Genomic DNA, 19,609 nt, shown 5'->3' with positions numbered 1-19,609 from the left:
ATGAGCCAGTTAAGCCTTACACTTACCTTAGCACGTATGCAACGCAAGAACGCAATTAGCTACGCAAAATGGCCCTTCTGCGTACTTGCGTTGCAAAAATATGGAAAAGTGTGCAGCCCAAAATGTAAAATGCAACGCAACTCCGCAGAACGGCCATTTTGCGTAGCTAATTGCGTTGTTGCATTGCATGCCTGTGTAGGGTATAAATTAGGCTTTATGCACTGCTGCTATAACACTTTTAAGCTTTGTAAGGTCAGATGATGAGGACATGCAGGGGAATAAGGTAATAAAGAGATTCTCACATAACTATGAGATACTCAGATAAATCTCATGCTTTTTGATAGCTGTAACAGTTTGCTGTTACACTATCATTTCTGACCCCGACTCTCCTACGCTTGATGTTTATACTTCTCCAGTATTTACATCACTCCATCCCCCAGAATCCCCGCTCCCCTACACTGTTTATGGACACAGAACATGAGAGTCCTCTCAGGAAAATACTGTGGGTCAGTAACTCGTTTCAAAACAGTGGCCGTCTAAAGCTAATCAGGCAAAACCATTCCAGCTACAGTTGAGTTATGCGCTCGCTCCTCAGTCCGGCTCGTTGCTGAAGAACATGATTTTCCCTTAACTCCAATATCTTCCACTGTGAAGCATTGGTGGCCTTCCAACTTCCTCTTTCGCCCTTACTTCGCATCATCCTGCCCCCCCCCCCCCCCGCCCCCACCCTCACTGCGCTGGCTTTCCAGCAGCAGGAGGAGCTCGGCGTGGGGGTACGGGGGAGGGGGTTGACGGGAGCAGACGAGGCGGCAGTGGACACTGTGAGCCTGTGATGTGGCTCTGGCAGCCAGCCTCCCCATGCTGACTCTTTGTTAAGCACTCGCAAAAGGTCAGTGGTACACCTGTTGTATTGACAGCAGGGCTGGAAGAAGGTACGGTAAGATCACAGTCTCCAGTGTGTGTCAGCAAATCAATGTCCTTCCGAGACTGTCTGTCATCTACCTTACTACTGGATGTAACTGTTGTCTTCATGTCTGTCTACATGTATAGGCACATACAGCAGACAAATGCATGCAGGCGCCCGCTGAGAAAGGAAAAGGACACACAAACTGTTGGTCTGCGTAACATCTGTGTGTTAGACAAGGTTTTATTGACACAGTTTCTGAATAATTTTTGCACTAGTGATCAATGATGGCTCCATCCATGTAAATCATACACATAATCATTCTCAATAGGGCCTGGAGCTAATTTGGGGTTCACAAATGACAGTTTTCTGCTCTTATTCCTTAAATGGGGGTTTATGCTTGGAGTAGTGGAAATGAGATCATGCTTGGAGTAGTAGAAATGAGATCGTGCTTGGAGTAGTGGAAATGAGGTCATGCTTGGAGTAGTAGAAGTGAGGTCATGCTTGGAGTAGTAGAGGTGAGGTCATGCTTGGAGTAGTAGAGGTGAGGTCATGCTTGGAGTAGTAGAGGTAAAGTCATGCTTGGAGTAGTAGAAGTGAGATCGTGCTTGGAGTAGTAGAAGTGAGGTCATGCTTGGAGTAGTAGAAGTGAGGTAATTCTTGGAGTAGTAGAGGTAAAGTCATGCTTGGAGTAGTAGAGGTGAGGTCATGCTTGGAGTAGTAGAAGTGAGGTCATTCTTGGAGTAGTAGAGGTAAAGTCATGCTTGGAGTAGTAGAAGTGAGGTCATACTTGGAGTAGTAGAAGTGAGGTCATGCTTGGAGTAGTATACGTGAGATCGTGCTTGGAGTAGTAGAAGTGAGGTCGTGCTTGGAGTAGTAGAAGTGAGGTCGTGCTTGGAGTAGTAGAAGTGAGGTCGTGCTTGGAGTAGTATACGTGAGATCGTGCTTGGAGTAGTAGAAGTGAGGTCGTGCTTGGAGTAGTATACGTGAAATCATGCTTGGAGTAGTAGAGGTGAGGTCATGCTTGGAGTAGTGGTAGTGAGGTCATGCTTGGAGTAGTAGAGGCAAGCAAATCATTGAAGCTAATACAGTATTTTATGAACATTATTCATATTGTCCTCATGTCTCTGGAGGCCATCAATGTGATGACTTACTGAGCTTCAACGGAGGAAGTACAGTAAAATACATATTTCACACTATTCAGTACACACTATCATAATAGCAGGGTTGGGTGACAATTTATGTGTACTTTCCTTTCTCTGTAGGTATCTCCAACTAGGTGTCCAGATGTAATTTTGACTGCTTGTGTGTTTGTTGGTTTGTGTGTTTGTATGTTTATATTTGTGTGTTTTTATTATTCTGTGCATATGCAAAGTGTTTGTATATGCCCGCTTTCCAAACACCGGTACCTCCAGAGTATGTGCACTTCTGAATAACCTGTTTGAGTCTGTCATATCCTTCACTCTGTTTCTGCTCTGAATTGATTACGCCTTAGTCTCATCTCCAACAACTAACCAACCATTCCAGGGTTGGGCTAAATTCCATTTGGAATTTCAAGTCACTTCCTGAATTGATTGAATTGAATTGTAATTCACCCAAACCTTCACCACCTTTGTTTGCTTGTATCTACTGAAAAAGCACCATGAACTGAATCTGTCCTCATCCCTAGTTTAAAAGCAGCTGCAGTATCTACTGTAGCCGTTAGCTTTTTCTGTTGTAGCAGGTCTTATTCAGAAGTGCACTTCCTACAAGTGGAGGAGATATTAGGAGTGAGATCAACGAAATGTCAACTAGAACTAATGCACTCCAGTGGCTGTTGTTTCCTATTGGAGACAGGCAGCCGCTGCACATGCATCCAGTGGGACTCTTTCTCCGTTGGACCAGCATGCTTTGCATGACCGGGACTGTGCAAACGCAGCACTTCACCAGCGGTCAGTATCGCTTGATGTCATGTGAGACCTGGATAGTCTACGCTGAAAAGTACAAGAAGAAGAAACCATTTTGACCAAAAAATAAAAAAAATACTAAATCCTTTGAGTTGCTGGGCAATGAGCAGTGTCTTGTTTATATCTAAATGTCTCTATGCCTCATCATGACCTCATTGATGGAGTTTTAACATGAGGTGACTTTGACCATTGACTAACGTCTAGATGTCATCTTCCAACAGGAAATACATTTTATTTGACTTTTTTCTCACTCAGAGCGGAGTGGTGACCTGTCCATCACTCCTCAGCCAGTCAACTCCATCAATCTTCCACACCACCCAATAGAACAGCACCTCTTAATGCTGTGGCATTAAGCGACTGGGGATGGCTCAAACAGAGGCCCAGTCATGTAACCTGATGACAGGGGATGTTCTGTGTTGGTCCAGTGCCGGCCTGGGTTGAATGTCATGCTTTATGTTATTTGTCTCCTCTTCTATCTCTTTCCCTTACCAACCCTGCCAAGCTCTTCCCATCCTCCCATGCCCCTGTCTGCATGCTCTCAGCTGAAATTCACACTGCCCTGCCCTAAGGTCCTCCCCATACCCTACGACTAATTCACCTTACTCTACATCTCATACCCATTCATCTAGGCCTAGGGCCTCCCTAACCCCTACGACTAATGCATCCTACTCTCTACATCTCTTACCCATTCACCTAGCTAACCATCCCCATCCAGACCTCACAAATGCATGGCCAAAACCTCACATACTACCTACCTACCTCACCAAAATTTCTCGTACTTCCCCATTCCAGGCCCAATCCCCGCTCTAACGCCATTTACTAATGTACTGTATATAGTACATACAGTATACTATTCCATAAACCACTACCCCACTCTTTAAACCATTTATTTCACTCCCTAGGGTGTGAGGGGAATTTCCATTATACCCAACCACCGGTATAATGACTCAAGGGGCTTAAATGATATATTACCTATCTGTTGTTTATCTTATGTTGGTATGCATTTTGGCGGCTCCCCTGCCTTATAGAGCACCTTTTGTTTTTACTGCATGGCTTTCAATGTGGTTGTTTCCTTTGCCAGCTTTTCTTCTCGCTCGTTTGGTTCCCTTGGCTTTGCTTATGGATCTTAAAGTAATAACGATCTAATAGCAAGACGACGGATGTTTATTTATTTTTTCTTTTCTCCCCCCTACGCAGCCCTCTTCCTCTCTAGAGACTCAGGATGTAAGAATACCTTAATATGAGCTTTTGCACACAAACACTCTCTCTGCCATGTACCTATAGAGGACTGAGAGTAGCTGTGGGGCACTTTGATGGGATGAGGGAGGGACGTAACACAACTGATGTGTGAATATCATGTAAGGATATGGTTAAAATGGGTTTGGGAATAAGTGGGAGGGAATAACAAACTTTTCTAGACCTTGGACAGGGGTTTGCACATCCAATGAATACAGTTGATTCTGCTGACTATGACATATCATAGACATGGTATACCGGCTATTTTGTTGTTCCTCAGACCTGGCTAATGTATATTTTCTCTTTGAAAGGGTGTGTGTCTTGGGTGAAGGGGGTGGAGGTGACTATTTGATGTGTGGGTGTGTGCAAGTTGGAGTGAGTGTGTGAGTAGGATGTAGTGGATGGTCAAAGCAGCATAGCACAGGTATCGTCAACACATGCTCCTCAAACCATTCCAATGCATTTCTAGAGACATGGGGGTATTTGGATGTGTCAGTGCTTGGCTAAGGATTTTCCATCGTGTCCAGTCCCACTATGGTGAAATGGCCTAGCCGACAGTGTAGAGGCATTCTTACATGATTAGACAGACTACAGTCCCAGTCCCACCCTTGAAAGCGGAGCAAATCTCCTGTTGCCTCCAATGTCCAATAGAGACTACTTTGGGCCAGGACACTCACCCTCATATCGCTTCAGACAGTGAAAGGGAAGGGGGAGGGAGGGTGTGGAGAGAGGGTGAGTGGGTGGATGGGTGAGACTGAGACCAAGGTATCACTCCACCCCAAGAATATGAATAACTGTTCTACATATATTTATTTTAGGATAGGAAAAGTGGTAGAGCAGAGCCCCCCGACCCCAAAAAGAAAGCCTCTTTTAGGTCCATCAGTACCTCCCTGGCCTCCAGCATCAAGAGACGTAGGTCGTCCAAAGACACGGTAAGGAGATGAAGAAGGGAACATCATCTTCCCTTACTCTTCCCTCTCTTCTCTCTCTTTTTCTATACCTCTGTCTCCTCTTCTCTCTCAATCTCTCCCTCTTTTTCAGGTCTTTTCTATCACCATTCCCATCTTTTAATTGCCAGAGCCCCATTCCTCTCACCCATCCTACATGGCTCAGCAGCAGCCATGGCCACATGTCTGTCAGTCTGCCATCGATCAGCCATCCAACCAGACGCCATCTGTAGGCAGACAGGATGCAGGATGCTAGGTAGCAGTGCAGGATGCAGAGCAGGTCAGGGGTTGGAGCTGATGTGCTGGCTGTGGGGAGAGCAAATGCAGGGCTGGGCTGGCTTCATGGGATTAGTGGGTGTAGTACTGGAGGAGGGGCAACGCAGCAGTCTGTCTTGTTTGTTTGGGCTGCTCTTCCTTCCTGCCAATGATATGGACGTGGTTTTGACCAATTTGTCTCTTGGTGATTTTGTAGTGTGTGTGTGTGTGTGTAATTGTGTTTGTCTCTTGTTCCTTTGATTGCCTGATCCTTCTGTTCAATCCATTTTTTATACACTTAAATCCCGCACTTCTTCTCGTTTTGTTTCAGTCGTTGTTGGTTTTGATTTCAAAGCATGCGCCAACGTCCTGCCATTTGCCAAAGTCAGTCAACCGCTCTGGAAACAAACTAACATGTCGATTTTTACCAACAGACCATCTATTTCAGGGTTTTCCTCGTGGAGTCATGTTATTAGATCTAGTCTGTCTACTTTTGATTTGTCATGTTTACTTTGTCATGTTTGTAACCATATTGTCTGACGAAATGATTTATTTCAATGTCCTTGTGGTGTCCATTTTGCATGCCTTTTAGGGTCTATTTCTAGGTGGTGAATGCAGGTGGATCTATTGTGTCTTCCTCTCTTTGCCGCCTTTCTCGGCTTGAGAATCTTTGAAACATCACGCTTTTATTGTATAAGCAGCTTAGACCCACTGTAAAAAGAACTCAGGCTTTATCTACCTCTCTTTCTATGGGGGCCTCGCTGCAGAACAATAAGAGTGTGATGCTCTCTCATTTCCTCCACAGTCCAGTTGGAAGGGCCTGCTCATTGCTGGTGAGGAGGCTCCTCCACAGTGGCCTGACAATCCAGTGACCTGCAACATTCTCTGTCCTGCTGTTCACCCAGACATAGATGGCTGATGACCAAATCTGAGTTAACCAGCTATGGTCAATTCGGATTTAGCTTAGAGTTTCACAGTAGACATCAAAGCATTTTGTTTTTCCTTGACTACTTACTGGCCCAATCAAACATGTCGAAAAGGTCTCTCTTGGTCTGTTTCTGTTTGATTTCTCTCTCTTTTCCCCTTGGTCTTATATCTAGTATCTCTGACATTTACATTGATGTTACTTATTTGATCCAAATCAATACTCACTCTCTCTTGGAGTTTTTCTATAGACTTGGTCTCAACTATTGGAATGGAGAAGATGGAATGACCATTGTTGCTGTTTGTGGGAGGGTTGGGATGGTGGTTTGGGAGTTATCATGCTCTTACGCACATCCATGGTGAAAAAGAGAGACCACATAGGTTATAATAAGATTATAACCAAAGATGTACCATCCTCAGTCTTTGACTATTATTTTGATTTTATATAAGTGTTCTTCTTTTATATTAATGGTTATTAATGGACTTTTGAGTGTCAGTGTCCCTCACCCACATGCCACACTGCTCCTCTCTCCCTCCCTCTACAAGCATGTGAATTAATGTTATTGTTGTCAGTAGTAGTAGTAGTAGAAGTAGTAGTTGCAGTAGAAATAGTAGTAGTAGCAGTAAGATATATTATTTTAGTAGTAATAATTGTAGTAGTTCAAAAGTCATTGTGGTAGTGGCCATAATATTGATGTATTGAAGTGTCTCGCTTTTGCTGGTCCACCTTCGGCCAGTAGGAGGTGCTCTAAAAGATACCACTAACAGCAGGCCCCCGAAGTAGGTCCACATGTGGACATTTTAACAGGGGCCTGTAAGTCTTGTGATGATGCAACTCTTAGATCTAAGTGATAAGTCCTTTGCTAACTATTAGTAAAAAAATCATCAGTATTTTTTATTTGTATTACCCTATGATGATGTTGACCCTTGACTTAGCGTGGTAGTTGCATCATAACAACTTATATAGCTCAATATGCTTGAATGCTTGAAGAAAAGCATCAACACAGATTCAAACGAGAGACACAATCACCAACACCTAAAATAATCTTTTGAATTTGCTGATTTGCGAAATTGACAGGCATCAGAAATTACATTTGGGATTTTTGTGAGGATGGATGGAGGTACACAGTGGATTATGATTGGCTTGTACTGAAGTGTCCCTGTTCTGAAAAGGAAGACCTCTTAAAGTACAAAAACATGTTTAAGCCATTTGTCTTATCACAGTTTGAAAAAGTGTTGTGAATTAGGTTTCTCCAACTTTTATACTATAAATCAGAATCCATGGCAAAGTAAGTTGGATTTTGATTTGACATGCTGGAAACAACGTTGATGAAAACAGCATGTCTCGTAGAGAGCATGATTCAGCACAGTGGTATGGTATGGGATTATAGGAAGGCAACAAACTTCACAAAAAACTATCTCTATATTTTGCAAGATCAGTTAATGGCCATATTTGCAATGGATAAGGAACAATCCACAGCAATTGCAGTGGTTAGTGATACTGCTACTTTGTCAATTGCTAAAGGAACCATCCTTACCATTTTCAAGTATGTTACCTGCCATGAAGCTCATGACGAATTACACAATCAATGACATTAGGTTACACAATCCCAAAGTCACAGTTGCCATAGTAACTGAGCACCTGCATGGAGCTGGGTATGTTGCTACCCAGCACTGTAGATGCCCATTAAAACCAACCACTCTGCTTCTCAGGAGGAGTACAGTGAAATATGGACTGGAAGTAAGAGTCCAACTGGATAGCGATGTGAACCAGCCAAGATTGCACTGGGGCTTAATCATAATTCATATTTTTCTCTCAGTTTAGCTGCTAAAAATAAAACCCGGTCTGTGTGTAAATGACTGTGGGTCAATCCAGCTGTCTTATTTTATCCAAGGGGGTAAATGATTGCCAAGTCAGTCATGTAGGGTTGAGATTACCTTTGGCTGATTCAAATGTGCTATTTTCTTTGGGCCTTACCTCCACTCCACTGTAGTCATATGATAACCCTCCTCAGGCAGAGCAAGCAACTAGCACATGTAGACTCATGGCTGCACTGTACTAATCTGAGGACACAACAATGGAACCAAAATGTTTCCACCTTTTCTAACCACACTGCCTTTCGGGGGTTATAAAACACCTCTGCTTTGATGATTTTGACTGAAATGGAGCAGAGGTGTTATTTTCTATAGCAGTTTTGTTTAGGGATTTTGTAGGGGACTGACTAGGGCTCTGTGTTTCTCATGTTCTCTCCATCTCTGCAGCAGTACCCACCCACCGACATCACGGGCCAGCTCAACTTGTCCGACCCATCTGTCAGCACAGTGGTGTGAGAGGGACAGAAGGAGAGAGAGATTTTCTCCTCGGAGAGAAAGAGAGAGGGTGGGTGAACGGAGAGAGCCTTCCCCCAGATCGCTGCATCGTTGGATCCATCACTGCTGAAGCTTTTTGTCCCATTGGCTTTGCAGTGGAGCAATGGAGCTGACGTCTAAGAAAGGACTCCCCTGATCATATTCTCTGATCGTGGCACCTGATACAGCTGTCTGGCATTAGTCAGCTCTAGGGTTCTGAGCTTACTGACACATACTGTGTTTTTATCTGTTTTCTCTATTCATGCTCAATTTATGCTTAAAACAGTCCAATCTTTGTCTAATTTACTTACTGCAGACATAGTGATGCTGGATACTACTACTATTTAATATATCTACATGATACATTTGACTGTTTTAAAAATCTTGTTTAGTTAGATTACTTAAGTATACAAACAAGTTAAGTTCTGTACATATCATTTAACTTACAAGGAGGGACCATAACACACATTATTATTTCACAGTATTTAACAACAGGATTTGGCAGGTAGTTTAACTGTTAAGGGTTAGTTAGGCCAGTAACCGAAAGGTCGCTGGTTTGAATCCTCATGCTGACTAGGTGAAAAATCCATCGAATGTCCTTGAGCAAGGCACTTAAGCCTAATTGCTCCTGTAAGTTGCTCTGGGTAAGAGCCTCTGCTAAATGACTAAAATGTGAACAGCATAATAGGTACACTTTGCTGGATAACAACTACAGCATTTTATTAAGAAATACTTATTTTAACTCCATGTTTAAACATTTTAGATATGTCTTTGTTAAATTGGACACGTTTTAACAGTGAGAATATTAACTTTTGTGACAATGTAATCCTTTAAAGCAGCAATTCTAAAGAAGGAAGCATGCATGTATTGTAAATATATAGATGCAACTGAATATTTATGTAACTAATGTCCATGGTGTTAATATTGCTGCTACTGTTTGTTGGAATACTCCGTGGCACTTTACAAAACACTTAAAACCATTTTCTAATAACTCACAGTTTTCTGAGATACAAAAATGGTGAACTTTGTTTACATTGTATTATTTGCCCCTTAATCATTTTATAACTGTCTGCCAAACTGTCTGCATGCTTGTATATATTATATCCAGCCAGTATTATCCTTTGGTGCCCCTTGAAAACATTCTGCCTGTAATGTAATGTTCACATTTACCTGTATTTGGTCCAATGAGGTCCTTACACCTTTGATATTGGGAAAGTGGCAATGCTCTATTCTTATTTGAAAGGGATCTTTAGTCACAAATCTAATCAAAACTACAGGAAATACTCTCAAAAGGGTGCACATTTTTGCTTTTTCCCTAGCACTACACACCTGATTCAAATAACCAACTCATCATAAGCCTTTGATTGGTGGAATCATGTATGTAGTCCTACGGCAAAAACAAAAATGTGAATCCTTTTGGGTCCCCAGGACCAGGATGAAGAGAAACATTCTCTAAGTCAATGTTTGGAAACCCACCTCTCTCTCCCTCTCGCTTTCCTCAGTCTTTCTCATCGCCAGTGTCAAGGGGTTGCATCAAAGGGCCAGGTTTTTCACCCAACCAGCACTTGGTCTTTCATGAAAAACCTCCTCCCTGTGCACGTCAGTCTATCTTCAATTTGCACTTTGAGATCTTCTACATGAAAGGAACCCATGTGAATTGATAACTCAGCTTAACTTCCAGTCTTGGTGCTGTGAGCTTAGGTACAGTTATCTTGGTTAAATGCAAAAAGGACCATTTCCCAGGTTCTGATGTTGAGAAACAAAGACAAAGTGTGGCATGTTGAAACAAAGACTACAGTACCATTCTGGCACGGCAATGCACAGCACTTTAACTGGAGGGCTTCCCCATGTTCCCCATGATGTTTCCATCAACAAGGCCGATTGAAATATAATTATGTATTCAGTATGCAAGTACATACAAATGTATATGAATAAGAGTAGAAAACTCTCACAAGAGAGATCATGGTCTAATTGTTATAGTATGATCCACAGCACAAAATGGTTAAATCAACGTTGTTTCAACGTAATTTGTCAACGTATTGTGATGTGGAAAATACATTGTTGTTTTGAGGGTGACATTTCAACCACAGAATTATGTCATCATTGTAACCAATTTTCAACATAGTCAACCTTGATTAAAATATGTTGAATTTGTACCTTTGAAACAACATCAGATCTTCAATGTTATATCCATGTCAGAAAAAAACAACAGGCTGGGCTGTACCTGGTACTGGAGAGTTGATCTATCCACAGCTACCCGTTGGTCCAGGGTTATAACCAAGCCCAGCCCTGCTTAGCTTTGATATTTTCCACTGACTACTACCAATGTGCTATCGTGAGAATGATTATTGAGAGATCTCTTAATAGATAAATAGATTCACTGTTGCTATCAAAGTAATTCCTAAGGTCATATAAGTAATGTTCCCCCCCCAAAATTACTGAGCGCAAGCTTGAAGGTTGTGAAAATTCTGTGCAACTTCCAGCGCGCTTTTACTGCTTTAAGTTACAGTTTTAACAGTGGCCAAGTAGGCTACTGTGGCTATTTGATCATAATGTAGGCCTACCATGAAAAACTATGGAGAAAATGCATCCCATAACATTTTAACATGGAAATAGCTGTTCTATCATGCAGCCAATGTCTGGTGTTCAATGTAGGCCTACATTCCATGCAGGGCTTGACATTAACCTGTTTATCCTCTTGTCTTTCATAAAAGGAGGTGACCAATTTTTTTTGTGTGTGTTGTTTGATGTAAGAAACCACTTTACAAAAGAAAATGTATTATTATTTTCATACGGTTATTACAGAGAATCAGACAAATTATGCTACCCTCTGCTTAATGTCTACTTAGCTTATTCAAGCCTGTCTCAATATACAAAACTGCCCCTATAAGACAAAAAAAGCTCTTTACCTGACTCGCTTTTCAAAGATGTCTAGGGATGTGCATGTTTTGTGGTCTTGCAGGAAGCAATCACTCCCCTATTGCTGACTACAAATGATCTATAACTGGGCTAATAACTCACTAACTACCAAAGGATATGAACAAAATGTGCACACGTGGCTACATGCAGCTCTCACTTTGATCTCAAAACAAGTGCATCTACTCAAGACCACTCGTGCTGTAAACACAGTCCAGTTCAAAGTAAACGGCACAGATCCATATATGGCAATGGTCTATTTGTATATAGGCCTACTACAGCTCTGATTGGTTATGCCGCATGGATCTGTGTAGTGTACGGGCTGAGTAGTGTGTAATAGAATCCTACTCCGATGAATTATGCCTACAACAAAAACTCTTGCATAGTTCGTTTTGCATGCTAAGTCTTGCATAGTTTGTTTTGTTTCGGGCATGTTGCATTAAATGTGACTAATATTGCATTGATTTGACCACAATTGCCACAGTAAAGGGAAACGTTGATAGTGTTAACTAACAGGGAAAACTCTAGACAAACTGGATATTGAATTGTGTTTAGTTGTCAACACAACCAAATATCAACATTTGAAGGAGATCTGGCTTCTGCTTTGGTATTTCCATCTGTGCCACTGACATAGTTTGGCTTGAATTCCAGTTTGCCTACAAATAAAAAAAGCATTTGTTGGATTCATGTCCCCTTCTCAACCAAAAATCTAAGATAATGAATAAGACTAAATCAAATCAAACTTTAAATAAAGTTTGATTTGATTTAGTCCCGTTCTTTAGATTCAATTTCTGTTTTATATGGAGACAAACTGGAATTAAAGCCAGACTACTGGCACAAAATATACATATTTTTCAAATGTTGATATTTGGTTGTGTTGACCAAACACAATTCAATATCACTTTAGCAATACAGCAAATAGCCTAAAGTTAACGCTATCTTACAAACTAATATAACAGTATTTATTCAATGTTAAAATGAGTAACACACCAATGGCCACATTTGGAGGTTACTGTACTATAAATGTCTTCTTATGTCATCATAGAACGTGTGCATGTTCAAGATGATAGCATGCAAAGGTTTCAGGTCTGTGGAGAGCTTCACAATTGCTTTAATAATGTGCAGAATCTCAAACAGCATTGATCAATTCCACCATTTTTGATGTAATCTCAACTGCAATCCAGGTCATTTGGCTGTGCTATTACATGAAGCACAGTGATAACACATTATATTGTTGTATAAATACAGATTATCTGACATTGTCTTTCCATTCGAATTTGGTTGGGCTTTTAGATGGCTGAAAGCATAGTAATAACACGCTGGGAATTCAACACATTTCTAGCTGTCTTTTTGAGTGTCTCTCAACCAAATATTACCCAAATGTTCACTTTGAAATGATGTGGTGTGCCCAGTGGGGAGTGTCTCATACAAAAAGTAATTCATAATTGAATGAATTTGTTTGGTGACAAAGTTTTTGATGAAACACATAGATTGTAGTACTTCACTGGAGAAACAGTTAACACATTTGTTGATGGGGCAGCAGGGTAGCCTAGTGGTTAGGACATTGGACTAGTAACTGAAAGGTTGCAAGTTCAAACCCCTGAGCTGAACAGGCAGTTAACCCACTGTTCCTAGGCCGTCATTGAAAATAAGAATTTGTTCTTAACTGACTTGCCTGGTAAAAATAAAAAAATATAGAACTAAAACAGCATTTGGTTAATGAATGTGAAATTGTATCATTTAAATTATTGCTTCTAGTCAATTTCTCATTCTGGCCAATGCATTGCTTAAGTGTTTTTATCAGTGTTGTTTTTTGGTTCTTGAATGCTTAATGATATTGACCATACAGATTATGTTTATTTTTCTGAAATGCATACTTTGAGTACAATGTATATAGAATTTGGTTTGTTATTGATGAGGATGAGGAGATTGACATTCTAGTACCACAAGTGCAATACAATGTCACGCACACACAAACACACACTCAAACACGGTATACATTTTTAAGTTTAATTACGAAGATGATATAAAAAGATTTTCAATTCAATTATCTTGTTTGTATAGATGCACTTAAAAATAAAATGTACCTATTGCCAACTGCAATCAGAGATGCTTTTGTTTATGCAGCGTAGCCTACTACACACATTGCAATCTATATTTTCGGCCGACACTCAAAGAAATCTGAAGTTTGTAAGGTAAGAAGTTTGACATTACTTTCATACACCCAAGTACTTCTCTGCAGCTGCCACCACAACATCTATTTTCTGTGATTTGCATTCCATTTCTGCGAAGACCTCCCTGAACAGAGCCATGAACCCCTCAGACAAATGCAGCTCCTCCTCTCTCCCAGACGGCCAAAGCCCACTACAACGCCCATCCAGTCAGCAGGGATATAACCGTGGCAACCTTGGACCTCTCTGTGGTGTTAGCTCCGATCTGATGAGTGCAAATGAGGGAGCACTGGAGTAGGATGCCACAGCATTTTTATGGAGTCCCTTCGTACTTGTCCGGGAGGGACAAACGCACCTCGCTGACCTGGACAGACTGCTGGATGGGCTGGGATGCTGGGTCGCTAGGTCGACTGGTGGTATATAATCCTCCGCCCGAGGGAGGTGATTCCCCTTGTGTAACGTTGAGACGCTGCAGAACGCTGAGGACCTCTTCCAGTTGAGCCAGCTGGTTGTGATGTTGGCGAAGTAGGTTTCCCTGTTCGCTGACCATCTGGGAGAAGCCTTGATCAACGCTGCTTCCGTAATATTGAGGCGCTATTTTGTAACGTAGATGCTGGGTGTGCATAGTGATTGCAAGGACCTGTGGTTAGTAGACCAGCGACGTCGAGCGCCGGAGAGGGAGTAGACGTGACATACCGACTCAACAGACCCAAATTCTTCTCCACCCAACCTGACACCACATATGGATCAGCCAAAAGGCAAAGATACATTTTCTCCCAAAAAAACTTACTCCCACTGGGCTAGAGTCATTTTTGTCATATTTTCCTATCTTACCACTCTTCAGACATGTCAACTTTGCAGCTCCTGAATCTGCTCCTCAATTTTTTTAAACGTCATCCTCTATCTCTTCAACTCCTTCAAACTCCATGTCACTCTCATCAGTTTCACGTTCTGAGCTAAGAAAGTATGGTTTTCCATTTTCTACTTGACACCCAACATCTTCTCTTTCCCCAGGGTTTTCCCTGTTCCCTCGACCCTGCCGCCATCTTCCTCTTGTCAGTTTCACCTTCCGAACTACAGTAGCATGATTTCCCATTTTTGTACCTCTCTCTCCTCTCTTGTCCCAGGATTGTTTTCCTTTGTTTCTTCAACTTTTTCACTTTTTTCCTCAAGTTTTCTTCTGAGCTACTGAACTACAGTTTTCCATTTTTGTTCTCGACACCTATCAACCTCCCGTCCTCATCCTCCATATTTGAAGCCCCCAGAGACTCAACTTTCTCCGTCACGGTCAACACTGCCCTTCCGTGATCAGCCCGTTGTGTTTAGCATAACATTAAATAATCTGTTAAGATTTTTTTTATTTAACCTTAATTTAACAAGGCAAGTCAGTTAAGAAAAAATATTATTTACAATGACGGCCTACGAAAAGCATGACTGAATTCAAACATGATTTGGTTTTGGGGTGAGGTTTGATGTGCGCGTCTGTGCGCGTGTGTGTTCTCAGGTGGGAAGAGTTAGACAAATTGACCCTGGGCATTATGATCAGGTCATTTGGCTGGGGGACATCATTTGGCATGACATGTCCATGCAGCTGCACTCTGAATTGATGATTACTTGGGTGCTGCCAGCTGTGTGCATGTGGGCAGGATAAAAAATAAACCCAACCCACATAGAACTGTTAGGGTACCCTACACTGCGTGACATACAATTATTTCCTATTATCTCACAAATCTCAATTTTAATGAGACTGACTTTATGACCAAAATTATCATATTTACACTTTGTAGTCCATTTTGACACTAGAATCAATTTTTCTGACTAATATTGATGCCACATAGGTAATTTACAAAATGAGATGTTGCTTTTTAGGGGAAGTCGCACTTGAAGGAAAATACTGTATGCTGAAGGTATTCACCTGCTGGCTTGTGTACCATTCCTGTACAGACTAGCCTACTTCTTATATTAAAGGTAGACAGCGATATGGAGTAGATGCAGAAAGTACTTGTTAAGTACCGGTACTTGTGCCATTCTTCAGGGGATTAATCACTGATGTTACCATGGAGGCATGAGCCCAAGGGATGGAGGGGATGTAAACACATCAGATGGCTCGTAAAGAACATTATGAGAGATGACATCGTGTTAAAATCATGGGCAAAACAGGACAATCCCTGTTTAGGTCATTAAGATTGTTTGACTATCATACTGTCTTGTATGGTGTCTTATTGTCCATCCACAAGGTGAGGGCAAATCAAAACATGGTCATTACCGCAATTGTTGTGGAATAAAGTTGCCATGTAGGCTTAGTTTATAATGCCAACGCTAATTTTTCCAACACTAGTGTCACGGTTGTCATAATGAGAAGACCAAGGCGCAGTGTGATAAGCGTACATAACTCTTTTAATGAAAAGAACGAACACTGAACAAAAATATACAAAACAACAAAACGAACCGTGAAGCTACATGACTAGTGGAAACAGGCAACTAAACATAGAATAACAACCCACAAACTATCCAAGGAATATGGCTATCTAAATATGGTCCCCAATCAGAGACAACGATAAACAGCTGCCTCTGATTGAGAACAAATCTAGGCAACCATAGACATAAAAACACTAGACCAGGAAACCCATAAACATACAAAAACACCTAGACAATACAAAAACTACACAAACCACCCTTGTCACACCCTGACCTAACCAAATAATAAAGAAAACAAAGATAACTAAGGTCAGGGCATGACAGTACCCCCCCACACCCCCCGCAAAAGTGCGGACTCCTGGCCGCAAACCTAAATCTTTATGGGAAGGTCTGGGTGGGCATCTAACCTTCTAACTTTACTCTGAGTCCGCTTTTGTATCACATACCCGTGGATCATCGTCGGAGGCTCTGGACTGTGGATCCTCGCCGTAGGCTGGGGACCCTCGCTGCGTGGATCATCGCCGGATGTTCTGGACTGGGGACCGTCGCTGCAGACCCCGGACTGGGGACCGTCGCTGGAGACCCCGGACTGGGGATCGACGTTGGAGGTTCCGGACTGTGGCCCGTCGTTGGAGGTTCCTGTCTGTGAACTGTCGCCTGACGCTCTGGACTGGGTACTGTCGCCGGACGCTCTGGACTGCCGAGGTGCACTGTAGGCCTGGTGCGTGGTGCCGGCACTGGTGGTACCGGGCTGGGGACATGCACCCCAGGGCGAGTGCAAGGAGCAGGAACAGGGCGTACTGGACCCTGGAGGTGCACTGGAGGCCTGGTGCGTGGTGCCGGAACTGGTGGTACCGGGCTGAGGACACACACCTCAGGGCGAGTACGGGAAGGAGGAACAGGACGTACTGGACTGTGGAGGCGTACTGGAGGTCTGGAGTGTACAGCTGACACAACCCGTCCTGGCTGGATGTTTCTTTTTGCCCTGCAAATGCAGGGCGCTGGCACAGGACGTACTGGGCATTGTAGACTCACCAGAGACACAGTACGCAAAGCAGGCACAGGATATCCTGGTCAAAGGAGGTACACTGGAGACCAGGAACGCTGAGCCGGCACCCTCCTTCCTGGCTGAATGCCCATTCTAGCCCGGCCAATGCGAGGAGCTGGAATAGAGCGCACCGGGCTGGAATAGCGCACTGGAGACACCTTGCGCTCCACCGCAAAACATGGTGCCTGACCAGTAACACGCTCCCCACGGTAAGCACGAGGAGTTGGCTCTCCTACCTGACTCATGCAATCTCCTCGTGTGCCCTCCCCAAAACATTTCTTGGGGCTGCCTCTCGGGCTTCCATGCTAGCCGTGTACCTTCATATCATCGCCGTTCCCCCATGTTGAGGATCAGTGTGGCAGATGTGTTGTTGCTTACCCTTGCCACCTGGGGGATGGCCCGTCAGGAAGTCCAGAATCCAGATGCAGAGGGAGGTGTTTAGTCCCAGGGTCCTTAGCTTAGTGATGAGCTTTGAGGGCACTATGGTGTTGAACACTGAGCTGTAGTCAATGAACAACAGTTCCTTTTGTCCAGGTGGGAAAGGGCAGAGTTGAGAAAAGGGCAGAGCCATGACCAGCCTTTCATAGCACTTCGTGGCTACAGAAAGTGAGTGCTACGGGTCGGTAGTCATTTAGGCAGGTTACCTTGGTGTTCTTGGGCACAGGGAGATCTGCTTGAAACATGTAGGTATTACAGACAAGGCCAGGGAGAGGTTGAAAATGTCAGTGAAGACACGGCTGGGCTTCCCTTTGTAGTCCGTAATAGTTTGCAAGCCCTGACACATCTGATGAGCTTCGGAGCCGGTGTAGTAGGAAAACATTGTCATTATTGCACTTGTTGTGGATGTTGTTGTTGTGGAAGTTGCCATGTAGGCTTAGTTTATAATGCCAAACATAATATACAATAGCTCAATCCGCCATGGGGACCTTACCCAAATAGATGGTATAGTTTCATGTTCGCGTTGTTGCTTTGTACAGGCTAGTATAGTCAAATAAGGGCACAATCTGCAAGTCATGTTTTTACAGCATTGAAATGCAAATATAAAATGGAAACCTTGCTCAAAGGCAGCTGACAATAACAGATGTCACCATTTAGACTGGTTAGTAGGGCTGTGCACGCACCTTTTAGGGGGCAGGTGAAATGAAAAAAGGGTGAAACAACTTTAAAAATTCATATCTCAAAAGTCATAAAATACTCTGTAAGTAACGAAAAAAAAGTACATTCTTGAGCATAGGCCTATTCATTTCTGCAACTACACACTCAACATAATGTAAGCAAGCTAGCTACAATGCTTCCTAAAGACATGATTGACATCGGTAAAAGAGGGTGGGATATCAGCTGATCATTGATGTTCATGATTGATGTAAATCTGATAGTTACTTAAAGACGTCACAATGACTTGCGGGCAGTGGGTTCAGAACAACAGCAACAAAAACTGTACACCAAAAAAGATACAGTATACCGTACCAGTCAAAAGTTTGGACACACCTACTCATTCCAGGGTTTTTCTTCATTTTTACTGTTATCTACATTGTAGAATAATAGTAAAGACATCAAACTAAGAAATAACACATATGGAATCATGTAGTAACCAAAAAAAAGTGTTAAACAAATCAAAATATATTTTATATTTGAGATTCTTCAATGTAGCCACCCTTTGACTTGATGACTGAGTTGCACACTCTTGGCATTCTCTCAACCAGCTTCATGAGGTAGTCACTTGGAATGCATTTCAATTAACAAGTGTGCCTTGTTAAAAATTAATTTGTGGAATTTCTTTCCTTCATGCTTTTGAGCCAATCAGTTGTGTTGTGACAAGGTAGGGGTGGTATAAAGAAGATAGCCCTACTTGGTAAAAGACCAAGTCCATAATATGGCAAGAACAGGCTAGTATTACAGAAAAACAACAAAACATGTTTCTTTTATTTATTCATCACATAGATTGATCAAATTAATTTATAAACATTCCTACTGCCCATCACCGGCAGCTAAAATCCAATCAAACGCTGTGTTTCTCACTCTACACTCGCTCTCCTCCTCCACTGACGATAATGCACACACTAGAGTATCTAGCCTTGGGCTCCCGAGTGGCACAGCCGTCTAAGGCACTGCATGTCAGTTCGGTTCCAGGCTGTATACAACCAGCGGTGATTGGGAGTCCCATAGGGCAGCGCACATATTCGCCCACAATTGTCCGGGTTAGGGTTTGGCCCGGGGTAGGCCATCATTCTAAATAAGAATTTGTTCTTAACTAACTTGCCTAGTTAAATAAAATAAATACATTCCGACTAGGCATCTCTTTGCTCCATGCACCTTGGAAAGAACCTTTACCTGATCCAGTCAGCCATTCAGTAGATAGGCTACGCTTTACCTGATCCAGTCAGCCATTCAGTAGATAGGCTACGCTTTACCTGATCCAGTCAGCCATTCGGTAGATAGGCTACGCTTTACATGATCCAGTCAGCCATTCAGTAGATAGGCTACGCTTTACATGA

General features: G+C 42.6%; 1 protein-coding gene across 2 annotated transcripts in view; it reads left to right on the top strand.

Moving 5' to 3' along the window:
• Positions 1-13,566, top strand: part of LOC115123415 (glutamate receptor ionotropic, NMDA 1) — a 34,423-nt gene extending 20,857 nt beyond the window's left edge. The window contains exons 20-21 of one of the 2 annotated variants that reach the window (XM_029652778.2): positions 4,905-5,018; positions 8,475-13,566. In XM_029652778.2, coding sequence (XP_029508638.2) covers positions 4,905-5,018; positions 8,475-8,543 — 183 coding nt within the window. In that variant the 3' untranslated portion in view covers positions 8,544-13,566. The remainder of the gene's footprint in view (positions 1-4,904; positions 5,019-8,474) is intronic. The other variant, XM_029652802.2, reaches the window with a different exon arrangement.
• The last annotated feature ends 6,043 nt before the right edge of the window (positions 13,567-19,609 follow it).

This window comes from Oncorhynchus nerka, linkage group LG4 (genome assembly GCF_034236695.1).
Source record: "Oncorhynchus nerka isolate Pitt River linkage group LG4, Oner_Uvic_2.0, whole genome shotgun sequence".
Taxonomy (NCBI): domain Eukaryota; kingdom Metazoa; phylum Chordata; class Actinopteri; order Salmoniformes; family Salmonidae; genus Oncorhynchus; species Oncorhynchus nerka.
Note: the sequence above shows the minus strand (reverse complement) of the source record. Positions and strands in the feature narration are given on the sequence as shown.